Raw genomic sequence first — 19,359 nt, 5'->3', positions numbered from 1 at the left:
TTATTTTCCCAATGATGTAGACACACATGCTTCACTTTAGTTGGAGGGAATGCTATTTTTTGGAGTAGCTTTATATTTACATCTACTAAAGGGATTACATAGCTGGCATATATCTCTGCTGAGAAATTAGAGAGAAAAGCAAAAAGGTCTAGAGTACAAATCCTGATTCTACCACTGACTTGTTGCGATTGGCAGGCGCCAGTGGACCGATTGCTTAATTCATCTGAGTCTTAGTAATTTTGACTCTTCTGTGGGACTAGTAGCCTCATAGAATTACACTTGATTAAATAAAATAACATACTTAAAGCACCTAGTACAATACCTGCTACAGAGAAGACACAAATATTCTTATTTGTTTCTAAAATTCTGATGATTCCTATTTATATTTAGTCAAGTTTGAATTTAGTTTTTTTCCTTCATACTTTTTTATATGTCTAAATGACATCTTTCACATTGTATTAATAGCCTAGAGCTTTTTTTTAGAGAGGTTTTTGCTATAGGGTGCAAGCGCTTGCTGGAGAGACAGAGACAGACAAAAAGCTAGAAATCACCCTCCAGGAGGGGTGGCCATGCACAATCCCTTCTCTTCCATTTTCCTCCTGGGATTTTGGGCACACACGCACATGTGCCCAGTGTAAGTTTTAAGCTGCTGGGTCCAGGACTCAAACAGCAGTCAACTATGTGGGAGTTCAATAACATAACCATTATGTCATCTGCTGGTCCCTAGCCCTAGAACTTTTGAACCAAGAAATTAAGTTTAGAAATTAAATTTCCAAGTACAATATTTTCTACATGGATTGAAAGTCAATCTTTCCAATTTCATTTTTATTGTCCAAGTAATTAATGTTTACTTTAGAAAAGTTAGAAAACAAAGAAAAGGAAAACCACCCATAATCCTATCACCCCAAATCCATAAATGTTTTGGAGTTAATTTTTTCAGGTATTTTGTTTGTTGTGTGTGTGAGTTTGTATGTGTGTGATACCTAATCTTTCAATGATTTTCTTAAAAATCTATCACCCCATATATGCAGCCTGTACGCCTCAGATTTTGAAATCTTTAAAAGAAAAATAGGGGGTGGGGCAGTGGGCAAATAGCAGCACAGTGGTACAACGTGGTGCTCTGCAAGCCTGACCCATATGGCAGAGTTCCAGGTTCGTGTCCAAAGGCCTCCCTGAGTATGGTGGGCATGCAAGAGCCCACAACCCAGGTCTGGTAGATGTTAGAGATTGATCACAGCATCAAGACCCTTTTGGGGGTGCTGTCTCCTTGTCTCTCTTGTTCATGGGAAAAAAATTAAGTATTTTAAACATTTTTAAATGTTTGGGGACCAGCAGATGGCCTAATGGTAACATTGCTGGACTCCTGTGTAATCGACTGTGGTTCCAATCCCGGATCCAGTGGCTTAAAACTCATATCAGGCATGTGTGCATGAATGCTCAAAATCCCAAGAGGAGAAGGGATTGTGGCATGGCCATCCCCCTGGTGGGGAGGGGGGGTGGTTTCTCACTTCTGTCTTTCTGTCTCTCTCTATCTCTCTAGCAAGCACATGCACTCTATAGCAAAATAATCTCTCTTTAAAAAATTTTTTTAAATGTTTTTAAATGAAATACTTTGTTTACACATCTAAATAAATGAAGTTGGGATCTATAATCACCCAAAGACTATCTCTTTTTACCTAAAAAAAAACACTTCTTTTTTGTGGCTCTTGGCATCTATCTTGGTGGTTTAGAAAAATATGAATAATTTTTCTGACCTTACTTCCAAAAAAGTATTCTTTGATCATTAGGGTAAAACCACTGTTGTGTCTTTGTTTACTCTGAAATAGAAGAATGAATAAGTTCTGTCGCTTGCTATCTCTAGACAAGGACATAATGTACTTAAACCCAACATGCCCAGTTTGAGGGCATTCTATCTAGAGTTGGATAGACCTGGCATGTTTACTTGGTTGGGTTAAAGTTTGGTTTCCTCCTGTGTTAGTGAAGGAACTTTCTGTTTATCTATGGGGCAACGTAGCCTATAGACATCACTCTTTTCTTCCCTTAGGAAGTAGAACTCCTCATTACCCTAATTAAATCTGAGAAAGGAAGCCTTGGTTTTACAGTAACCAAGGGCAGTCAGAGTATCGGTTGTTATGTTCATGATGTCATACAAGATCCAGCCAAAAGTGATGGAAGGCTGAAACCTCGGGACCGGCTAATTAAGGTGAGACATTTTCTTTTGAAGACTCATGAGAATGTGACCAAAGGGGAAGCCAGGGCTGGAGAAGGAAGAAGGCTGAATTACTCTCACACTCTATTTCTGTGCTTAGTTTGTGTTTTCCTTCTCCACCACTTAAAAGTAAAGGCTTAGATATAGTTAACAACTTTGGAAGTGCTTAAAGTTCCCCTTTTAACCTGAAAGTCCCTTTAATCTCAGTAAAGGCATAAAAACAAGCAATCTCAAATCCAAGGACAGAAAGTTTCTTAATTACTAAGAGAACAGATTTCCTCTATTGTTAATAGCAGAAATTTTTTTTTCAGGGCATTTACATGATTATTTTACTTATAAGGACTTGGTTATTATGGTTGATTCCCACAATAAAGGGGGTTACTAATAAATTAGAGATCATTCTTGATTGTGAAGCTCTTAGTGGCTAATATAAATTACATAGGAAGTTAGGGAGAGGGGTCAGCAGGTGGTATTGTGGTTGAGGCACTGGACTCTCACATGGCCAACTGTGTTTTGAGTCCCAGACCTGGCAGCTTACTTTCTCACTTTCCTTCTTTCTTTCTCTCTCTTTGTTTCTCTCTGGTGAGAGCATGTGCCCTGTAGCAAATCGAAAAATAAAAATAATAACAATAAATAAAATTGAATAAATCTTTTAAAAGTTAGTATTTTCTTGGAAATTAAGATTCTGCATTAAAACATTATAATTCTTACTTGCCCGTCTCTCATTTTTTGCAGGTTAATGATACAGATGTTACAAACATGACTCACACAGATGCCGTGAATCTGCTCCGAGCTGCACCTAAAACAGTCAGATTAGTTCTTGGACGAGTTCTAGAATTACCCAGGATGCCAGTGTTGCCTCATTTGCTACCTGACATTACATTAACATGTAACAAAGAAGAATTAGGTAATGAAAATTCAAATTCTGTGCAGTATGATTTTCCTGGCTATATGAAGAGTAAGTACTCTTAAGACTGAGACAATACATGTTTTCTATTCTTTGAAGGTTTTTCCTTATCTGGAGGTCATGACAGCCTTCATCAAGTGGTATATATTAGTGATATTAATCCAAGGTCAGTTGCCGCCATTGAAGGTAATCTTCAGCTATTAGATATCATCCATTATGTGAATGGAGTCAGCACACAAGGAATGACCTTGGAGGAAGCTAACAGAGCATTGAGCATGTCACTTCCTTCAGTGGTGCTGAAAGCAACAAGGTACTCTGTAATTATTTGTGGCTTTTGTGTCTGTGTATGTGTGTGCATGTGTCAATTCAGGTTGTTGATTACATACTCCTAAAAGATATTATTCAAGTAGTAATTTACAGACTAAGCCAGGAAGACTTAGTGAAGTTAGGATAAACTTCCAGGTTTTCACCTTGTTTTTACCAGTTTTATTTATTTATTTTACTTGTATATTTATTACTGTAATTGTACCTTCATGAAGTTGTCTTTACTGTTTTATTAATGTGAAATAAAATTGTAGTTATAAGTTAAAGTTGGTCGCCTAGGGAACAGTAATTATGTTTAACACAAATGAAAGACTATTTGTCTTAAAATGCAAGGTTTTATTTGTTAGTTATTTGGCTTTTTACCATGCAATTCAATTGTAAAAAAAATTTACTTTCAAAAGTAAAAAGTACTTGGGGACCAGCAGTTGGCGTAATGGCTATGTTGCTGGACTTCCCACATAGTCGACCGCAGTTCATGTCCCAGACCCGGTGGCTTAAAACTCACACCAAGCGCGTGTGCGTGCGTACCCAAGATCCCAAGAGGAGAACAGAGGAGAAGGGATTGCAGCGTGGCCATCCCCCTTGGGGGGTGATTTCTCGCTTTCTGTCTCTCTGTCTCGCTCTGTCTGGAGAGCACATGCGACGCGCCCTATAGCAAAAACCACTCAAAAAAAAAAAAAAAGTAAAAAGTACTTGTACTGTAGATCTTTAAGGGCTGGAATGTTTAAGTGCAACATCAGTTCCTTAAAGAAAAATAAAATGATCTATGTTGTATTCTCCCATACAAGAGGGAATTTAGCATTACAAATAACATGAAAATCATGTATCAGACTTTGGCAGGAGAGTATTCCACATACTTTTTCCAGCGATTATTTATTCGTTGTCCTACTATACAGTTTGGAACAATCCTGGTATTTTCTCCTTGGCAGTCTCACCTTCCCTCATTGTGGAAGTAGAGATTGCACATGTATATAACAGGATAATATACAAAATAAGATAGATTAGCTTTGTAAATTTGGTTCTAAGTCTCCTTGTCGATTCCAGTAGATAAATTTGCAAGCAGTATTACTACTTATGAAATGCAGACAGGAAAAAAAAAGCTTTGGAGGTAGCTGAGGGAAAACAAAAGCACTGATCAGCACAACTAGACTCAGGATGGTAGGCTGCCAACAACTGAACTGATGATTCCACCCTTAGATTCCTCCCTCAACAGAGGTCTGTTATCTGGCCACTGGTACCACGGGTCCTGGCAGTAAAGTCCTCCATTTTGGGTTTTTTTTGTTTTGTTTTGTTTTGTTTGAGAGAGGTTTTTGTTATAGGGCACGTGTGCTCACCAGACAGACAGAGGGAGACATAGAGACAGAAAGTGAGAAATCACCCCCCGGGGAGATGGCAATGCCACAATCCCTTCTCCTCCATTCTCTTCTCGTGATCTTGGGCATGCATGTACACACGCCCAGTGTGAGTTTAAGCCACTGGGTCCAGGACTCGAACCGCAGTCGGCTACATGGGAGTTTGGTGATAGCCATTACGCTAACTGCTGGTCCCCATTTGGGGATTTCTTAAACTCTCTCCAGGCCACTCAAAAGCGAACCAGTATTGGGACCAGCACTTGGCATAATAGCTATGTCACTGGACTCCCATGTAGTTGACCATGGTTCAAGTCCCAGACCCAGTGGCTTAACCTCATGCTGGGCGCGTGTGTGTGTATTCCCAAGATCCCGAGAACAGAATGGAAGAGAAGGGATTGTGATGTGGCCATCTCCCAGAGGGGTGATTTCTCACTTTTTGTCTGTCTCTCTCTTTCTGGCCAGCGCTCACACCCTATAGCAAAAATCTCTCCAAAAATAAAATAACATAAAATAAAGCAAACCAGTATTGCCTCCCAAAGCCTCAAGTCCAAGATGGCAACACCTGCAGCTCAGAAGTGCACTTGGCGGGATCCCTGGGGCCGGAAAGTCCCAATGGTAGTGGAGAGAGGGCGCTCACTCACAGGGAATGCTCTGGCTGAGCTGCCTCTCCTCATCTCCAGTAGCATGGTGTCCCAGGCACCAGCACTCTGGGGAGTGTTAGTGGGTACACTCTGCTGAGATTCAGTGCAGAGGCTCAGGGACCAGGGTAAGGGACAGGAGAATGAGGAAGGAATAGACCTATTGCACTTGCCTTTACCAGTATTAAATAGAAGGGGAAATAGGGTGATGTATTGAACTAAAACTCAAAGATTATATAAAAGGATAATCTTAATGGGGAAGGGGGGTCAAGAATATCTCTCTCCAGGAAACATGTAGAGGAAGACTTTCATAAAATTTCTTCTACACCTTTAGAGTATGACCGGGCCTCTAAAATCCATTCAAAATAAAAACTTCTGACAATAGTTCAAAGGATATTTAAACAAATATCTTAAATAATTTGTTTTTGTTTTGTTTTGTTTTACAACGCAGAGATGGTCATCCAGTGATCCCCAGTTCAAAGAGGTCTGTCATTTCATCTCCAAAGTCAACCAGAGCTAATGGTAAGGATACATTAATTTTATGACAAGTGATAATGGAGAGGTATTTTTTTTTCTTGGAACAGGAAGCTTGGTTATTGTCATTGAAATAGTCTTATTGACCTCATATAGAATGTTTTGCAGGATCTAAATGAAAAAAAAAATATTTAAATTAAATCTTCTCTAAAATTTAGAGTATAAGAAATAGTAAAGGTGGGGTCAGCAGATGTCATGGTGGTTAAAGCACTGGACCCCCACATGGCCCATCATGGTTCAAATCCTAGACCTGAGCATTTGCTCTCTCTTTCCTTCTCTCTCTCTCTCTGGTGAGCACATGTGCCCTATAACAAACTTAATAATAAATAAAATTAAATAAAGAATTCTTTCAAAAAGAAATAGTAAAAGGGAGTGGACCATGGACTTCAGAACCCAATAGACCTGGGAGTTTGTGTGTCCTTTGGGGCCTTCACAGGTTACTTGATTTTTACATAGTGACACGCCCCCAATAGGAGCATGCTCTAAAAATTGCCTCAGTAGGTGACACTGCTGCTGTTTGAACATCATCGAGTGTTCTTACACACGCCTAGCTGACAGCCTACTACACACCTAGGCTACCCGAAATAGCTCGTTACAGTGTTATGAGACCACCCCTGTATATGCAGCCTGCTCTTGACTGAAATGTCATTATGTCACAACACATGGCTGTGCAAGCTTCTATTTCCTATCAGTAAAATAAAAATACTTGTGGTTTCTACCTTATAAATTTATGAGACATAAATATAGTAGTACATTAATACTTACCATAATGCTCATCACATAGGTGAGCATTTATTCAGACATTCATTGAATTTCTCCTCTGTGCCAGGCACCGTTCTAGGCATTGTAGGTATGGCAACAAGCAACAGAGTAGCTCCCTTATATTCTACTTTAATATCAGAAATAGTGTATTGTTTTGTGGCAGCAACAGTTATTAATTTAATGCTTATTCTGGACTAAGCATTATATTAAGTGTTTTAGCCTTCACAACAATCCCAAATATCTTGAATAATTTGCAATTGAAACTGGTATTATTACTATTATTTGAATTTTATAGAAAGGGAAACCAAAGCATATAGAAGTGTACTAACTTGCCCAAGGTCCCAGAGTTACTAAAGGGTAGAGCCAGAATTTAAACCTGATTTCATACTTATTTACATAATCTAACTCAAGAATTGTGATTTTTATTGCTAGTGTTTGTAAAAGGAAAAAAAAGCATGTTCAGCACAGGGCTATGTGGTTGAACTTAAAATATTAGAAATGTGGGCCAGCAAGTGGCGTGGTGGTTAAGGCACTGGACACTCCCACATGGATGACCACAGTTTGAGTCCTGGACCTGGTGGCTTGCTTTCTCACTTTCCTTCTCTCTGTGTGTCTTTTCTTTCTCTGGTCAAATGAAAATAAATGAATGAACAAGTAAATAAAGTTAAATAAATAATTTTTAAATATATATATTAGAAATGTATATTCAGGGCTTGCCCTTTCACATGGTAGTAAAGGCCTGTGCATAGGGGACTGGACGCCCTGTGACTGACCATGGTTTGAATTCTAGCTCTGGCAGATTGAAAAACATCAGGCTTGTGTGGGCACATGTCCAAAATCCTGACATGATGGAGAAAAGGAAAAGGACTGCAGCATGACCACACCCCCCTGGGGAGTCCTTTTTCCTGAGAGAGAAAGAGAACACACGTGCAAATGCCCTCTGGCAATAAAACTTTGAAAAATAAGAAATGTAAATTTAGTATTTCATACGTAATATTTTAGGTTATCAGGCAGTTGTGTCTAAATAATAGCAGTAGCTTAAAGAAACCTTACTACTGTAATTATTGTTTATCTAGCTAGAGCTAGAGCTTCAGGCTAGCCTCAGAGCCCAGTAGTTAAGGAATGGGTCCCATATGGCCAATCACATGGTTTGAATCCCAGCCCCACCTCTTGAAAAACACAGTGAACCTGTGTGCATGCATGCTCCAAACATGGACAGGATAGAGAGTGGAGGAGAAGGAACTGCAGTATGCCCATGCCCACGGAGGGTGCTCGCTCTCTCTCTCTCTCTCTCTCTCTCTCTAGCAAGGACAAGTGCCCTCTGGCAAATTTTAAAAAGAATAATAAAATAAAAGCTCAAGCATATAAACGCTAAAGCATGACAATTCTCTCTCTTCAAAGAAATAAAATAAACTTTTAAAAAACTCAAAATAGGTTGAGTGAAATAAAACAGATCAAAAAAGCATGTATCCTGAATGACTCCATTTATACACAGTTGTAGACGATGCAAATTATAGTGAGGGAAAGCAGACCACTGGTTGTCTGGGAAAAAGAGGGAAAGGAGGTAGTTAGGAACAGGAAGAAGAGATAGCAAATAAGAAACTATTATGTTTTATACTATGCAGTACAACTTTTTGAACCAATGGTTTGTGATTGGTTTCTCTTTTATTATTTTTCCTAGAAATTTATTGATTATCTCTTATAAGTTATATTAAAACACATTCTTTTATAATATCATCTACAAAATTAAAGAAATTTATCCATTAAAATTCCATCTAAGGACCAGCAGATGGCCTAATGGTTACTGGACTCCCATATGGCTGTCCGTGGTTTGAATCCCAAACCTGGTGGCTTAAAACTCACACCTGATGCATGTGCACAAATGCCCAAAATCCCAAGAGGAGAATGGAAGAGAAGGGATTGTGGCATGGCTATTCCCTCTGGAGGGTAATTTCTTGCTTTCTGTCTGTCTCTTTGGCAAGAGTACACACCCTACAGCAAAAATCTCTCTTAAAAAAAAAAAAATCCATCTCAAGCTTCATTTTTCTGGGTAGAATTTTTTATAGGTCATTCTTTAATAGAAACCCTTGAATTCACTAACCTGTGTTCATTTTTTACTTTATCTCTTTCTTTTAAAACTTTCCTAAACCCTATCTTTCTAAATCATTTAAAAATATAATTTTATGATTCAAAACATGTGTAAGTAAGGCTAGCAGATGACTCCCACATGGCCGACCGTGGTGGCTTCAAAATCTTGCAGGGATGTGTGCGTGCATGCCCACGATCCCAGGAGGAAAATGGAGGAGAAGGGATTGCATCATGGCCATCCCCTGGGGAGGGGGGGTGATTTCTCACTATCCCTCTCACTGTCTCTCTCACTGTCTCTCTCTCTCTCTCTCTCCAGCGAGCACACATGCCCTAAGGCAAAATCTCTTAAGAGAAAAAAAATGAAAAAAAAAAAAGAGAGAGAAAAAATGTTTAAGTACGTAAATATGTTTTATCTATAAAAGAACATTATCTACTCATTTTTAGTTTGCGTATTAAATTTTTATGCTGATAGCTAAGAGTTAAAATTAGCATTTGGTTTAGAAATATTGTAAAAATTCTCTTCAGTTGTATTTATACTTTATTCTCTGTTATAAAATTGAGTCTTAATGAAATAAGATTAATTTGCTATCTTCCCTTCAAGAGTAAAATGAGTGTTGTTCAGCATCTGTGATGTCTCATTCCTTGAGGTTGAGATCATTTATATGTAAGACACTAGATCATTTAGGTCAATAGAAGCTTTTTTGTAAAGTATTTTCTTCAGAGAAAATAACTTTCTTCTTGGGATAAACTCATCTGTAATATTTGATTCTATTTAGTTGGTTTTAAGTCACATTATGATGTGACCTTTTCAGGAATGTGGGTTTCTTTTGTTATTTGCATCTCTGTTGTGGTTGTACCAGCTCATCCTTACTTGTGCTGTGTTCCTTTAAGGTCATCACAGTGTGGAGCCTAGTGGCCAGTCTGCCCTCAGTCTTCATGATCCTTTCTCCAAGGTAGGTAAAAACCACCTTCTTTCATGTCATACTTCCTATCTAAATAACCAGCTTGTTTGTGTTTTGAACTAGACTGATTTCATATTTAAATTTTTTTCTTTTTTTTTTTTTAAGGTTTTTGCATAGGACACATGTGCTGGTGAGAGAGAGAGAGAGAGAGATGAGAGATGAAAGGGAAATGAGAAATAACCCCCCAGGGGGTGACCACACCACAATCCCCTCTCCTCCATTCTCCTTTCGGGATTTTGGGCATGCACATACATGCACCTAGCATGATTTTCAAGCAGCCAGGCCTGGGACTGGAATCACAGTCGGCCACGTGGGACTAGTACCTTAACCAGCATGCCACCTGCTGGCCTCATATTTTCCTTTTTAAATATGTATATTGTCAGTAAGAATGTATTTTAGTGAATTAACTGGGTTTGCTGAGACCAGGCAGTGGTGCTGTGGTTATCGCACCTGAACCCATTTGGGCAAGGTCCTAGGTTCATATCCCTGCCTGGTACTCCCTAAGCACACTGGGCTCATGCACATGTGCCCACAATTCAGGCTAGCAGAGACTGGGAAGACCTAGTAGGGAGTGCTTGTCTCTCTCTGTTTCTCTCTCTTGTGGAAGAAATAAACTTTACTTTCTTTTTTTGAGAGGGTTTTTGGTTTTTTGCTATACGGTGCATGCACTCGCCAGAAAGACAGAGAGACACAGAGACAGAAAGCGAGAAATCACAGCGGGCCCCCCCCCCCCCAGGGGATGGCCATGCCACAATCCCTTCTCCTCCATTCTCCTCTTGGGATCTTGGGCACACACACACACACATGCCTGGCATGAGTTTAAGCCATTGGATCCGGGACTCGAACTACAGTTGACTACATGGGAGTCCAGCAACATAGCCATTCCGTCAACTGCTGATCCCAAAATAAACTTTACTTTCGAAAATAGGTTTTGCTAAGAAAAGCATACAACATGGAGCCTTCTCACAAATAATCCTACATCCTTTGGAACACACTCAGCTCTTATATAAGCTACTTACTTAAATAAATATCTATTTAATCACTTAAATGGATAACTTTAGTGCTAGAATTCTTTTTATTAATTTACACTATTTTTGGGGTTGTCTTTTTTTTTTTTTTAAGAAAGATTTTTGCTATACAGCACGTGTGCTCACCGGAGAGATGGAGACAGAGACAGAATGTGAGAAATTACCCCCAGAGGGGATGCCCATGACTCAATCCCTTCTTCTCTGAATTTTGGGCATGCATGCACATGCACCCAGCTTGAGTTTCAAGCTGCCGGGTCCAGGACTTGAACTGTGGTTGACTGTGTGGGAGTTCAGCGACATAACCCTTACACCATTAGCTGGTCCCTGTCTCTTAGATATTCTTAAGAACAGCATCGCTCCTTTGGGTAAAAGTTGCCCAGCAGTGATCCTCGATTGTCACTTGCTTAAAAATCTTAGGGGGCCAGCGTGTGACATGGTGGTTAAGGCAGCTGGATCCCAGATGGATGACCCCACAGTTCAAGTCCCAGACCAAGCAACTTGAGAAACACACCAGGCAGTGTGCATGCTTGTCCATAATTCTGAGTGGAGAGAGAGATGAAAGAGAAGGGATTGTGGTATGACCATTTCCCATGAGGCATGATTTCTCACCTTCTACCCTCTCTGTACTTCTCCAGTGAATACATGTGCTGCTCTCTAGCAACTTTTAAAAAAGAGAGAGCCTTAGAAAACTGTACCATATAATAAAATCAGAAAGCTTAAATCATTTAAAATTAGTGCACAGAAATCTGGGGTTGATTTAACAAATCTATTTAATGTATAACTAAATTCCACTTGATGCTCTCTAAGCTTATTTGTACAAAGAGACTTCAAAATTTCATGGAGGGCCAGCCTAATTGCCTAGTAGTTTAGGGAGACAGATCCCACGTGGCCAACCATAGTTTGTGTGCCATGTGAGCATGTGTGCCCAGTATCCTCAGAGGATGAAGAAATGGAGAAGGAGGGACCAGCAGTTAGCTTAATGGCTATGTCGCTGGACTCCCATTTGGTCGACCGCAGTTTGTGTCCCAGACACGGTGGCTTAAAAAACTCACGCCGGGCACGTGTGCGTGCGTGCCCGAGATCCCGAGAGGAGAATGGAGGAGAAGGGATTGCGGCGTGGCCATCCCCCCTGGGGGGTGATTTTTCGCTTTTGGTCTCTCTGTCTCTCTCTGTCTGTCTGGTGAGCGCACGCGCCCTATAGCAAAAAAAAAGAAAAGAAAAAACCTCTTAAAAAAAAGAAAAGAAAATGGAGAAGGAAGATTGTGGCATGACCTCACCCCGTGGGAGGCTTTCTTCATCTCTCTGTGTCTCTCTGTCTCTCTTTCTCTCTGGTGAGTGCACATGTATTCTGGTGACTAAAAAGAAAGTTCATGGGAAAATGAAATTCAAATACAAGTTTATTTCGGTGCAAAAAATAATTTTGAAATGCACGTGTAACTTGTGTAGTTTGTTCATAACACCCAGTTTCCATGAACTTTTAGAAAATCCCTCAAATGTCCATTTAGGTGGCTAACATTTCTTTTTTTTTAATAAAGAACTTCTAGTTCTTTAATTATTTATTTAATTTTATATATTCATTCATTTATTTTTAGTTTGACCAGAGAGAGACACAGAGCAAGAAAGAGGGAAAGTGAGAAGGCAAGCTGCCAGGTCCAGGACTTGAACCGTGGGCAGCCATGTGGGAGTATCTAGCACCTTAATCACCATGCCTCCTGCTGGTCCCACTAGCATTTCTTATTATGATTTTCTGGTGTGTAATGTATGTTCCTAAAATGATCGCAATTGAATCTTGATTTTATGGAATTGTTTTATCCTGCACTCATACTCCTCAAATGTCTGTTCAAGTAAAACAGAGCTGAGGCCCAGTAACCCGCAGACCTGATCATCTCAACAAGATTAGGGACATAAGCCGAATGTGGTATAGGAGGAGAAAAGGAGAAATGAACGTAGGCCAAAGCTCTGTGCCCTTTATCTCGCCATGTTATCTCACACTTGTGACATGGTCTAGCGAGACCTGAAAAGGCACCATAGTAGAAGAATATTAAGGCAGAAATGATCGAGACATGGAGATAAAATTTCCTTTGTCATGTGTGTGTTTGGGTGATGGGACAGCAGTATCCACTGTCCTCTGTTTATTCAGAAGATCTTTCATTTCACATAACTGAAGCAACTGCATTTTCATGTATTTCTCCTGTTACTCAGGCAGCGTGATGCTTATTTTTTTTTTCAAATACCAGCAAATTGTTGAAAGAGGGAAGGGTAGAGTTTCTATTAGATTAACATAAAACTCAGAAAACAGGACTGCTGCTATTCATGGCTGCCAGAGTGTCTGTTGACCTTCAAATCTTCCAGGAAGTCTCCCAAACACTGTTCTGTCCTTGTATGCTAATATCTGTACTATGAATTTCTCAGAACAGTTTTGCAATCCAGTGAAGCTTTTTAACATCATTATATTACCACTGTTTATCAACCAATAATTCTATTGCACTTACCATGTCTAATTTTTTCCATGCATATTTTTTATCTTAATAAAAAGAGTAGGGACCAGCAGTTGGCATAATGGCTACGTCACTGGACTCCCATGTAGTCGACTGCAATTCAAGTCCCAGACTCAGTGGCTTAAACTCACACCACACGTGTGTGTCCATGCCCAAGATGCCAAGAGGAGAATGGAGGAGAAGGGATTGAGGGGTGGCCATCCCCCCTGGAGGGTGATTTCTCACTTTCTGTCTCTCTGTCTCTTTCTGTCTTTCTGGCGAGCGCCCACGCCCTTTAGCAAAAAGCTCTCCAAAAATAATAATAATAATAATAATTTAATTAAATAAAAAGAGTAAAACTTTTAGAGCAAACCACAATCTTTTATTTGCATAAATTTATTTAATTTATTTTGGTAATTCAATTCTGTATTTTTCCTCAAATCACTTTTTATTTTCTTTTTTTTTTTTCAAGAGGTTTTTGCTATAGAGTATGTGTGCTGGCCAGAAAGAAAGAGAGAGACAGGGAGACAGAAAGCGAGAAATCACCTCCCAAGGGAGATGGCCACACTGCAATCCCTTCTCCTCCTTTCTCCTCTCGGGATCTTGGGTACGCACGCACATGCACCCGACATGAGTTTAAGCTACCAGGTCTGGGACTCGAACCATGGTCAACTACATGGGAGTCCAGTGACATAGCCATTACGCCAACTGCTGGTCCCTACTTTTTTTTCTATAGTCTATGCCAAGTGCTTTACAATTTACTATTGCATTAGAAAGTTATTTTCTGTTGTGTAATTATGTTATTATAGTTATAAATTACTTTTCTTAAATTCACATTAGAGTTAGGCTAGATTTTAAAATTTATGTACCTAACAGATGATTGGGTGACTAAATTAGAGTCTACATCCATGTCACAAATTTATAAATACTTTACAAATTGATTTTTCCCCTTTTCTTCAACTTCTAGGGTTTTGTAGTCCTATTAAACTTTTCTAAGTTCTATAGAAGATAAGTGTCTAAAATATGCTCCAAATAAGAGAGTTCTGTAGTCAAATAAGTTTAAGATATCCTATGTACTTTGGGCATCTCAACAGTTATGTTAGAGTTGTAAGAATTTTTGGAATAAAAATATGGATTTAATGTTATTTAAGGTAATGTTTGCAGACATATTTGATGATAGAAAGCCCCGTTCCATTGCATATTTAATTGTCCTGGGACTTCCTGTCCACACCAACCCAAGTGGGGAGATGTAAAATGGGCGCTGTGCTAAGGAAGAGGAAGAAAGGAGGATGCACAGTCCCTCCCTAACTCTAGAAATTAGAGAAACAATCATCTGATGACTGGCTTTGGTTTTGCATTTTAGGTTAATGGGGAAGAAATCATTGAACTTTTGTACCCTGAAGGAAAATGTTCTGCTTATCAGATGAAGGGACCAGCAAACTCAACTTTATCCAAAGGTAATTTTCCAAATAAATCATACAATTACATTAAGTGTCCTCATAATTCAAGTAATAAACAACTATTAGGTATTCTCTCTTACTCTCTTTACCCTACTATAGCTTTAAAAGGAAAGATTGCTCAAGAAATAACAGAGCAATGTAGAACGAATATTGTTACCTGCATGACTGTACAAATGTCCAGCATCCTTTCTCATCTCTGAGACAGAAACTATTTTTAGAGGATTGAAAAGATAACTACTTTGCTTGATAGAGTGTCTTACATTCCGTAAAGTAGCAATTCACAGGCTTCCTAACAGTTTAGAAAACTTATCTTGAAGATGTTTTGTCTGACCTATTATATTCTTAACCTTTGTAACATAACTTTTTTTTTAAAAGATATTTTGCTAGAGGGCACATGAACTCACTAAAGAGACAGAGAGACAGAAAGTGAAAAATCACCCCTCCAGGGGGTTGGCCATGCCACAATCCCTTCTCCTCTGCGTATGCACGTACACATGCCTGGTGTGAGTTTAAGTCACCTTCTCTTCCGTTCTCCTCTTAAGATTTTGAACAAACATACACTTGAGCCCAGCATGAGTTTCAAGCTGCTGGCTCCAGGATTTGAACTGCTATCCACCATGTGGGAGTCCAATACCTCAAACACTATGTCAGCCACCTGCCAACCCCATAACATAACTTTTCTATTTCTATTTCTTTTACAAAATAATAATTTGAGATCAATTTAATGTAAGAAAATTAACGTCGATGTATTAATGTCTCATGGAAAGGTTTGTCACCAACATTGATTTTTTTTTTTTAATTTAACTGTATTTATTTATTTATTTTAATTTGACCAGCGTGAGAAAAACAGAGAGATGGAGAAAGAAAGAGAGAGTGAGAAAGCAAGCCATCAGGTCTAGGACTCGAACCATGGTCGGCCATGTGGGAGTCGAGCACCCTTAACCACCACACCACCTGCCAGCCCCATGTGCACTTAAGTTTTCATGTCACTTGGAAGTGTGATGGTAGGTCATATAGTAAGTGTATTTTAATTTTAAGAAACAACAAACTCTTCCATAGTGAATGTACTGTTTTGCAGTCCTACCAGTAATGCCTGAGAGTCCCAGTTACCTACCACCTTTCTAGCATTAAGAGCTATCTGTTTTCTTTGTGTGTTTTCAAGCCATTCTGGAAATGGGTGGTGCATCATCAGATATTTCATTTGTGTTCATTTTTATTTCCCTGATCTTGTCAAGTACTTCTTGGTGATATGCATGTCTTTGGTGATGTGATAGTGCAAATCTTTTGCCCACTTTTAGTAATAATTGCTAGAGGGTGCATGTGCTTAAAACAGACAGAGAAGGAAAGGGAAAGGAAGAAAATCTCCACTGGGGTGTGGTCATGCTGCCATCCCTTCTCCTCTGTGTCTCCATCCTGTCAGGATTTGGGGCATGCACACGTGCCTGGCTTAATTTTCAAGACTCTAGAGCAAGGATTTGGACCGAAGTCAGGCATGTGGGATTCCTCTCCCTTCACCACGAGGCTACAGGGCTGGCCCTTCCCATTTTTAAAATTGGGTTTGTTCTCCTATCGCTAGGGGTTGGCCATGCCACAATCCCTTCTCCTCTGCGTATGCACGTACACATGCCTGGTGTGAGTTTAAGTCACCTTCTCTTCCGTTCTCCTCTTAAGATTTTGAACAAACATACACTTGAGCCCAGCATGAGTTTCAAGCTGCTGGCTCCAGGATTTGAACTGCTATCCACCATGTGGGAGTCCAATACCTCAAACACTATGTCAGCCACCTGCCAACCCCATAACATAACTTTTCTATTTCTATTTCTTTTACAAAATAATAATTTGAGATCAATTTAATGTAAGAAAATTAACGTCGATGTATTAATGTCTCATGGAAAGGTTTGTCACCAACATTGATTTTTTTTTTTTAATTTAACTGTATTTATTTATTTATTTTAATTTGACCAGCGTGAGAAAAACAGAGAGAGAGGTGGAAAGTGACAAAACCAGCCGCCAGGTCCGAGACTCAAACCGCGGTCAGCCATATGGGAGTCCAGCTCCCTTAACCACCATGCTACCTGCTAGCCCGATTTTAATTTTTTTTTTTTTTTTTTGGAGAGGTTTTTGTTATAGGGCGCATGCACTTGCCAGAAAGACAGAGAGAGACAGAAAGACAGAAAGCAAGAAATCATCCACCAGGGGGATGGCCATGCCGCAATCCCTTCTCCTCCATTCTCCTCTCAGGATCTTGGGTACACATGCACATGCCCCCGATGTGAGTTTAAGCTACCAAGTCTGGGACTTGAACCATGGTTGACTACATGGGAGCCCAGCAACATAGCCTTTATGTTAAGCGCTGGTCCCTTAATTTATTCTTTGTAAGTTGCATTTACGTGGTATTTTTTTCATGACACCAAGAGTAGTTCTGGAAGTTAAAATGACTGGGTTGCATTACCATAACCTCTTTTTTAGTCATAGCTGCTTTTCAAAGTGGCTGTTTATAATATGTAAAGACCCAGCCCAAACAAACTGGCACAAATGGGAGAGTATTGCTGAACAATGGCTGTGGCAACATGGGGGACCCACGTTAAACAGGCTGAGCGCAATGGTACACGTGCGTGGTCCTAGCTAACTAGGAGGCTGAAGCAAGAGAATTGCAGCAGCTGAGAAACTGTCAAAAATACCTCTCTTTCTGTGTGTGTTCTCTCCCTCCTGTGTTCTCTCTCTCTCTCATTTAAAAAAAAAGAAAAAGAAAAGAAAAGAATAAGCATATTCTGCTTGACACTTTTTGTGTTAATATTTTAAAGTAACCTTAAGGAGCCAGCCAGTGAGGTGATTGAAGCAACTGGGCCCCACATGGTCAACTGTGCTGCTTGAGTACTGGACCCGGCAGCTTGGAAGACATGTCAGACACACACATGTGTGAACGCATGCATGCCGCAAATCCCAAGAGAATGTAGGAGATGGGATTGTAGCATCTACATCCCCCCTGGGGGATACTTTCTCTCTTTCTCTCTCTCTGCCTCTCTTAGGCAAGCACAGGCACTCCACAGCAAGATAAAATAAACTAACCTTCTCTTAAAAGAGAGAGCGAGAGGGACCGACAGATGGTGTGATGATTGCATTGCTGGACTCCCACGTAGTCCATCATGCTTTGAGTCCTGGACCTGGTGGATTAAAACTCATACCGGGCACACATGTGTGCATGCCCAAAACCCTGAGAGGAGAATAGAGAAGAAGTGATTGCAGCATGGCCATCCCCCGGGGAAGGAGGGGGTGGCTTCTTACCTTCTATATCTAGCTCTCTGGCAAGCGCATGCAAGTCTGGGACTTGAACCATGGTTGACTACATGGGAGCCCAGCAACATAGCCTTTATGTTAAGCGCTGGTCCCTTAATTTATTCTTTGTAAGTTGCATTTACGTGGTATTTTTTTCATGACACCAAGAGTAGTTCTGGAAGTTAAAATGACTGGGTTGCATTACCATAACCTCTTTTTTAGTCATAGCTGCTTTTCAAAGTGGCTGTTTATAATATGTAAAGACCCAGCCCAAACAAACTGGCACAAATGGGAGAGTATTGCTGAACAATGGCTGTGGCAACATGGGGGACCCACGTTAAACAGGCTGAGCGCAATGGTACACGTGCGTGGTCCTAGCTAACTAGGAGGCTGAAGCAAGAGAATTGCAGCAGCTGAGAAACTGTCAAAAATACCTCTCTTTCTGTGTGTGTTCTCTCCCTCCTGTGTTCTCTCTCTCTCTCATTTAAAAAAAAAGAAAAAGAAAAGAAAAGAATAAGCATATTCTGCTTGACACTTTTTGTGTTAATATTTTAAAGTAACCTTAAGGAGCCAGCCAGTGAGGTGATTGAAGCAACTGGGCCCCACATGGTCAACTGTGCTGCTTGAGTACTGGACCCGGCAGCTTGGAAGACATGTCAGACACACACATGTGTGAACGCATGCATGCCCCAAATCCCAAGAGAATGTAGGAGATGGGATTGTAGCATCTACATCCCCCCTGGGGGATACTTTCTCTCTTTCTCTCTCTCTGCCTCTCTTAGGCAAGCACAGGCACTCCACAGCAAGATAAAATAAACTAACCTTCTCTTAAAAGAGAGAGCGAGAGGGACCGACAGATGGTGTGATGATTGCATTGCTGGACTCCCACGTAGTCCATCATGCTTTGAGTCCTGGACCTGGTGGATTAAAACTCATACCGGGCACACATGTGTGCATGCCCAAAACCCTGAGAGGAGAATAGAGAAGAAGTGATTGCAGCATGGCCATCCCCCGGGGAAGGAGGGGGTGGCTTCTTACCTTCTATATCTAGCTCTCTGGCAAGCGCATGTGCTCTATAGCAAAAATCTCTTTTAAAAAGAGAGAGAGAGAGAGAGAGAACTGCCCATTAGCTCTCTCTTTCTTTCTCTGCATGTGCCTGCCATTCTCTGTGCTTCTGTTAGCCATGTTACAAAAATAAAATAAAATATGAGTAAAGTCAAGTCCCAGGCCAGCCAAGGGTGTGGTGGTTAAGGTGGCTGCGTCCCATATGGCCTATAGTGCAGTTCAAGTACCAGACCAGGAGGCTTGAAAAACATACCAGGCATGTGTGCCTGTGTTCCCG

The 19,359-nt window shown here is 40.3% G+C and overlaps 1 protein-coding gene and 1 pseudogene across 9 annotated transcripts in view; one reads left to right on the top strand and one right to left on the bottom strand.

Moving 5' to 3' along the window:
• The window catches only part of PTPN13 (protein tyrosine phosphatase non-receptor type 13), a 217,226-nt gene that overhangs the window by 176,797 nt on the left and 21,070 nt on the right, over positions 1-19,359 (top strand). For all 9 annotated transcript variants that reach the window (XM_027769869.1, XM_027769867.1, XM_027769870.1 and 6 more), the window contains 6 exons: positions 2,045-2,203; positions 2,945-3,116; positions 3,216-3,426; positions 5,882-5,952; positions 9,706-9,767; positions 14,645-14,738. In XM_027769869.1, coding sequence (XP_027625670.1) covers positions 2,045-2,203; positions 2,945-3,116; positions 3,216-3,426; positions 5,882-5,952; positions 9,706-9,767; positions 14,645-14,738 — 769 coding nt within the window. The remainder of the gene's footprint in view (positions 1-2,044; positions 2,204-2,944; positions 3,117-3,215; positions 3,427-5,881; positions 5,953-9,705; positions 9,768-14,644; positions 14,739-19,359) is intronic.
• LOC114006861 (transmembrane protein 243-like) lies at positions 4,372-4,706 on the bottom strand (annotated as a pseudogene).

This window comes from Tupaia chinensis, unplaced genomic scaffold (genome assembly GCF_000334495.1).
Source record: "Tupaia chinensis unplaced genomic scaffold, TupChi_1.0 Scaffold000094_1, whole genome shotgun sequence".
Taxonomy (NCBI): domain Eukaryota; kingdom Metazoa; phylum Chordata; class Mammalia; order Scandentia; family Tupaiidae; genus Tupaia; species Tupaia belangeri.
Note: the sequence above shows the minus strand (reverse complement) of the source record. Positions and strands in the feature narration are given on the sequence as shown.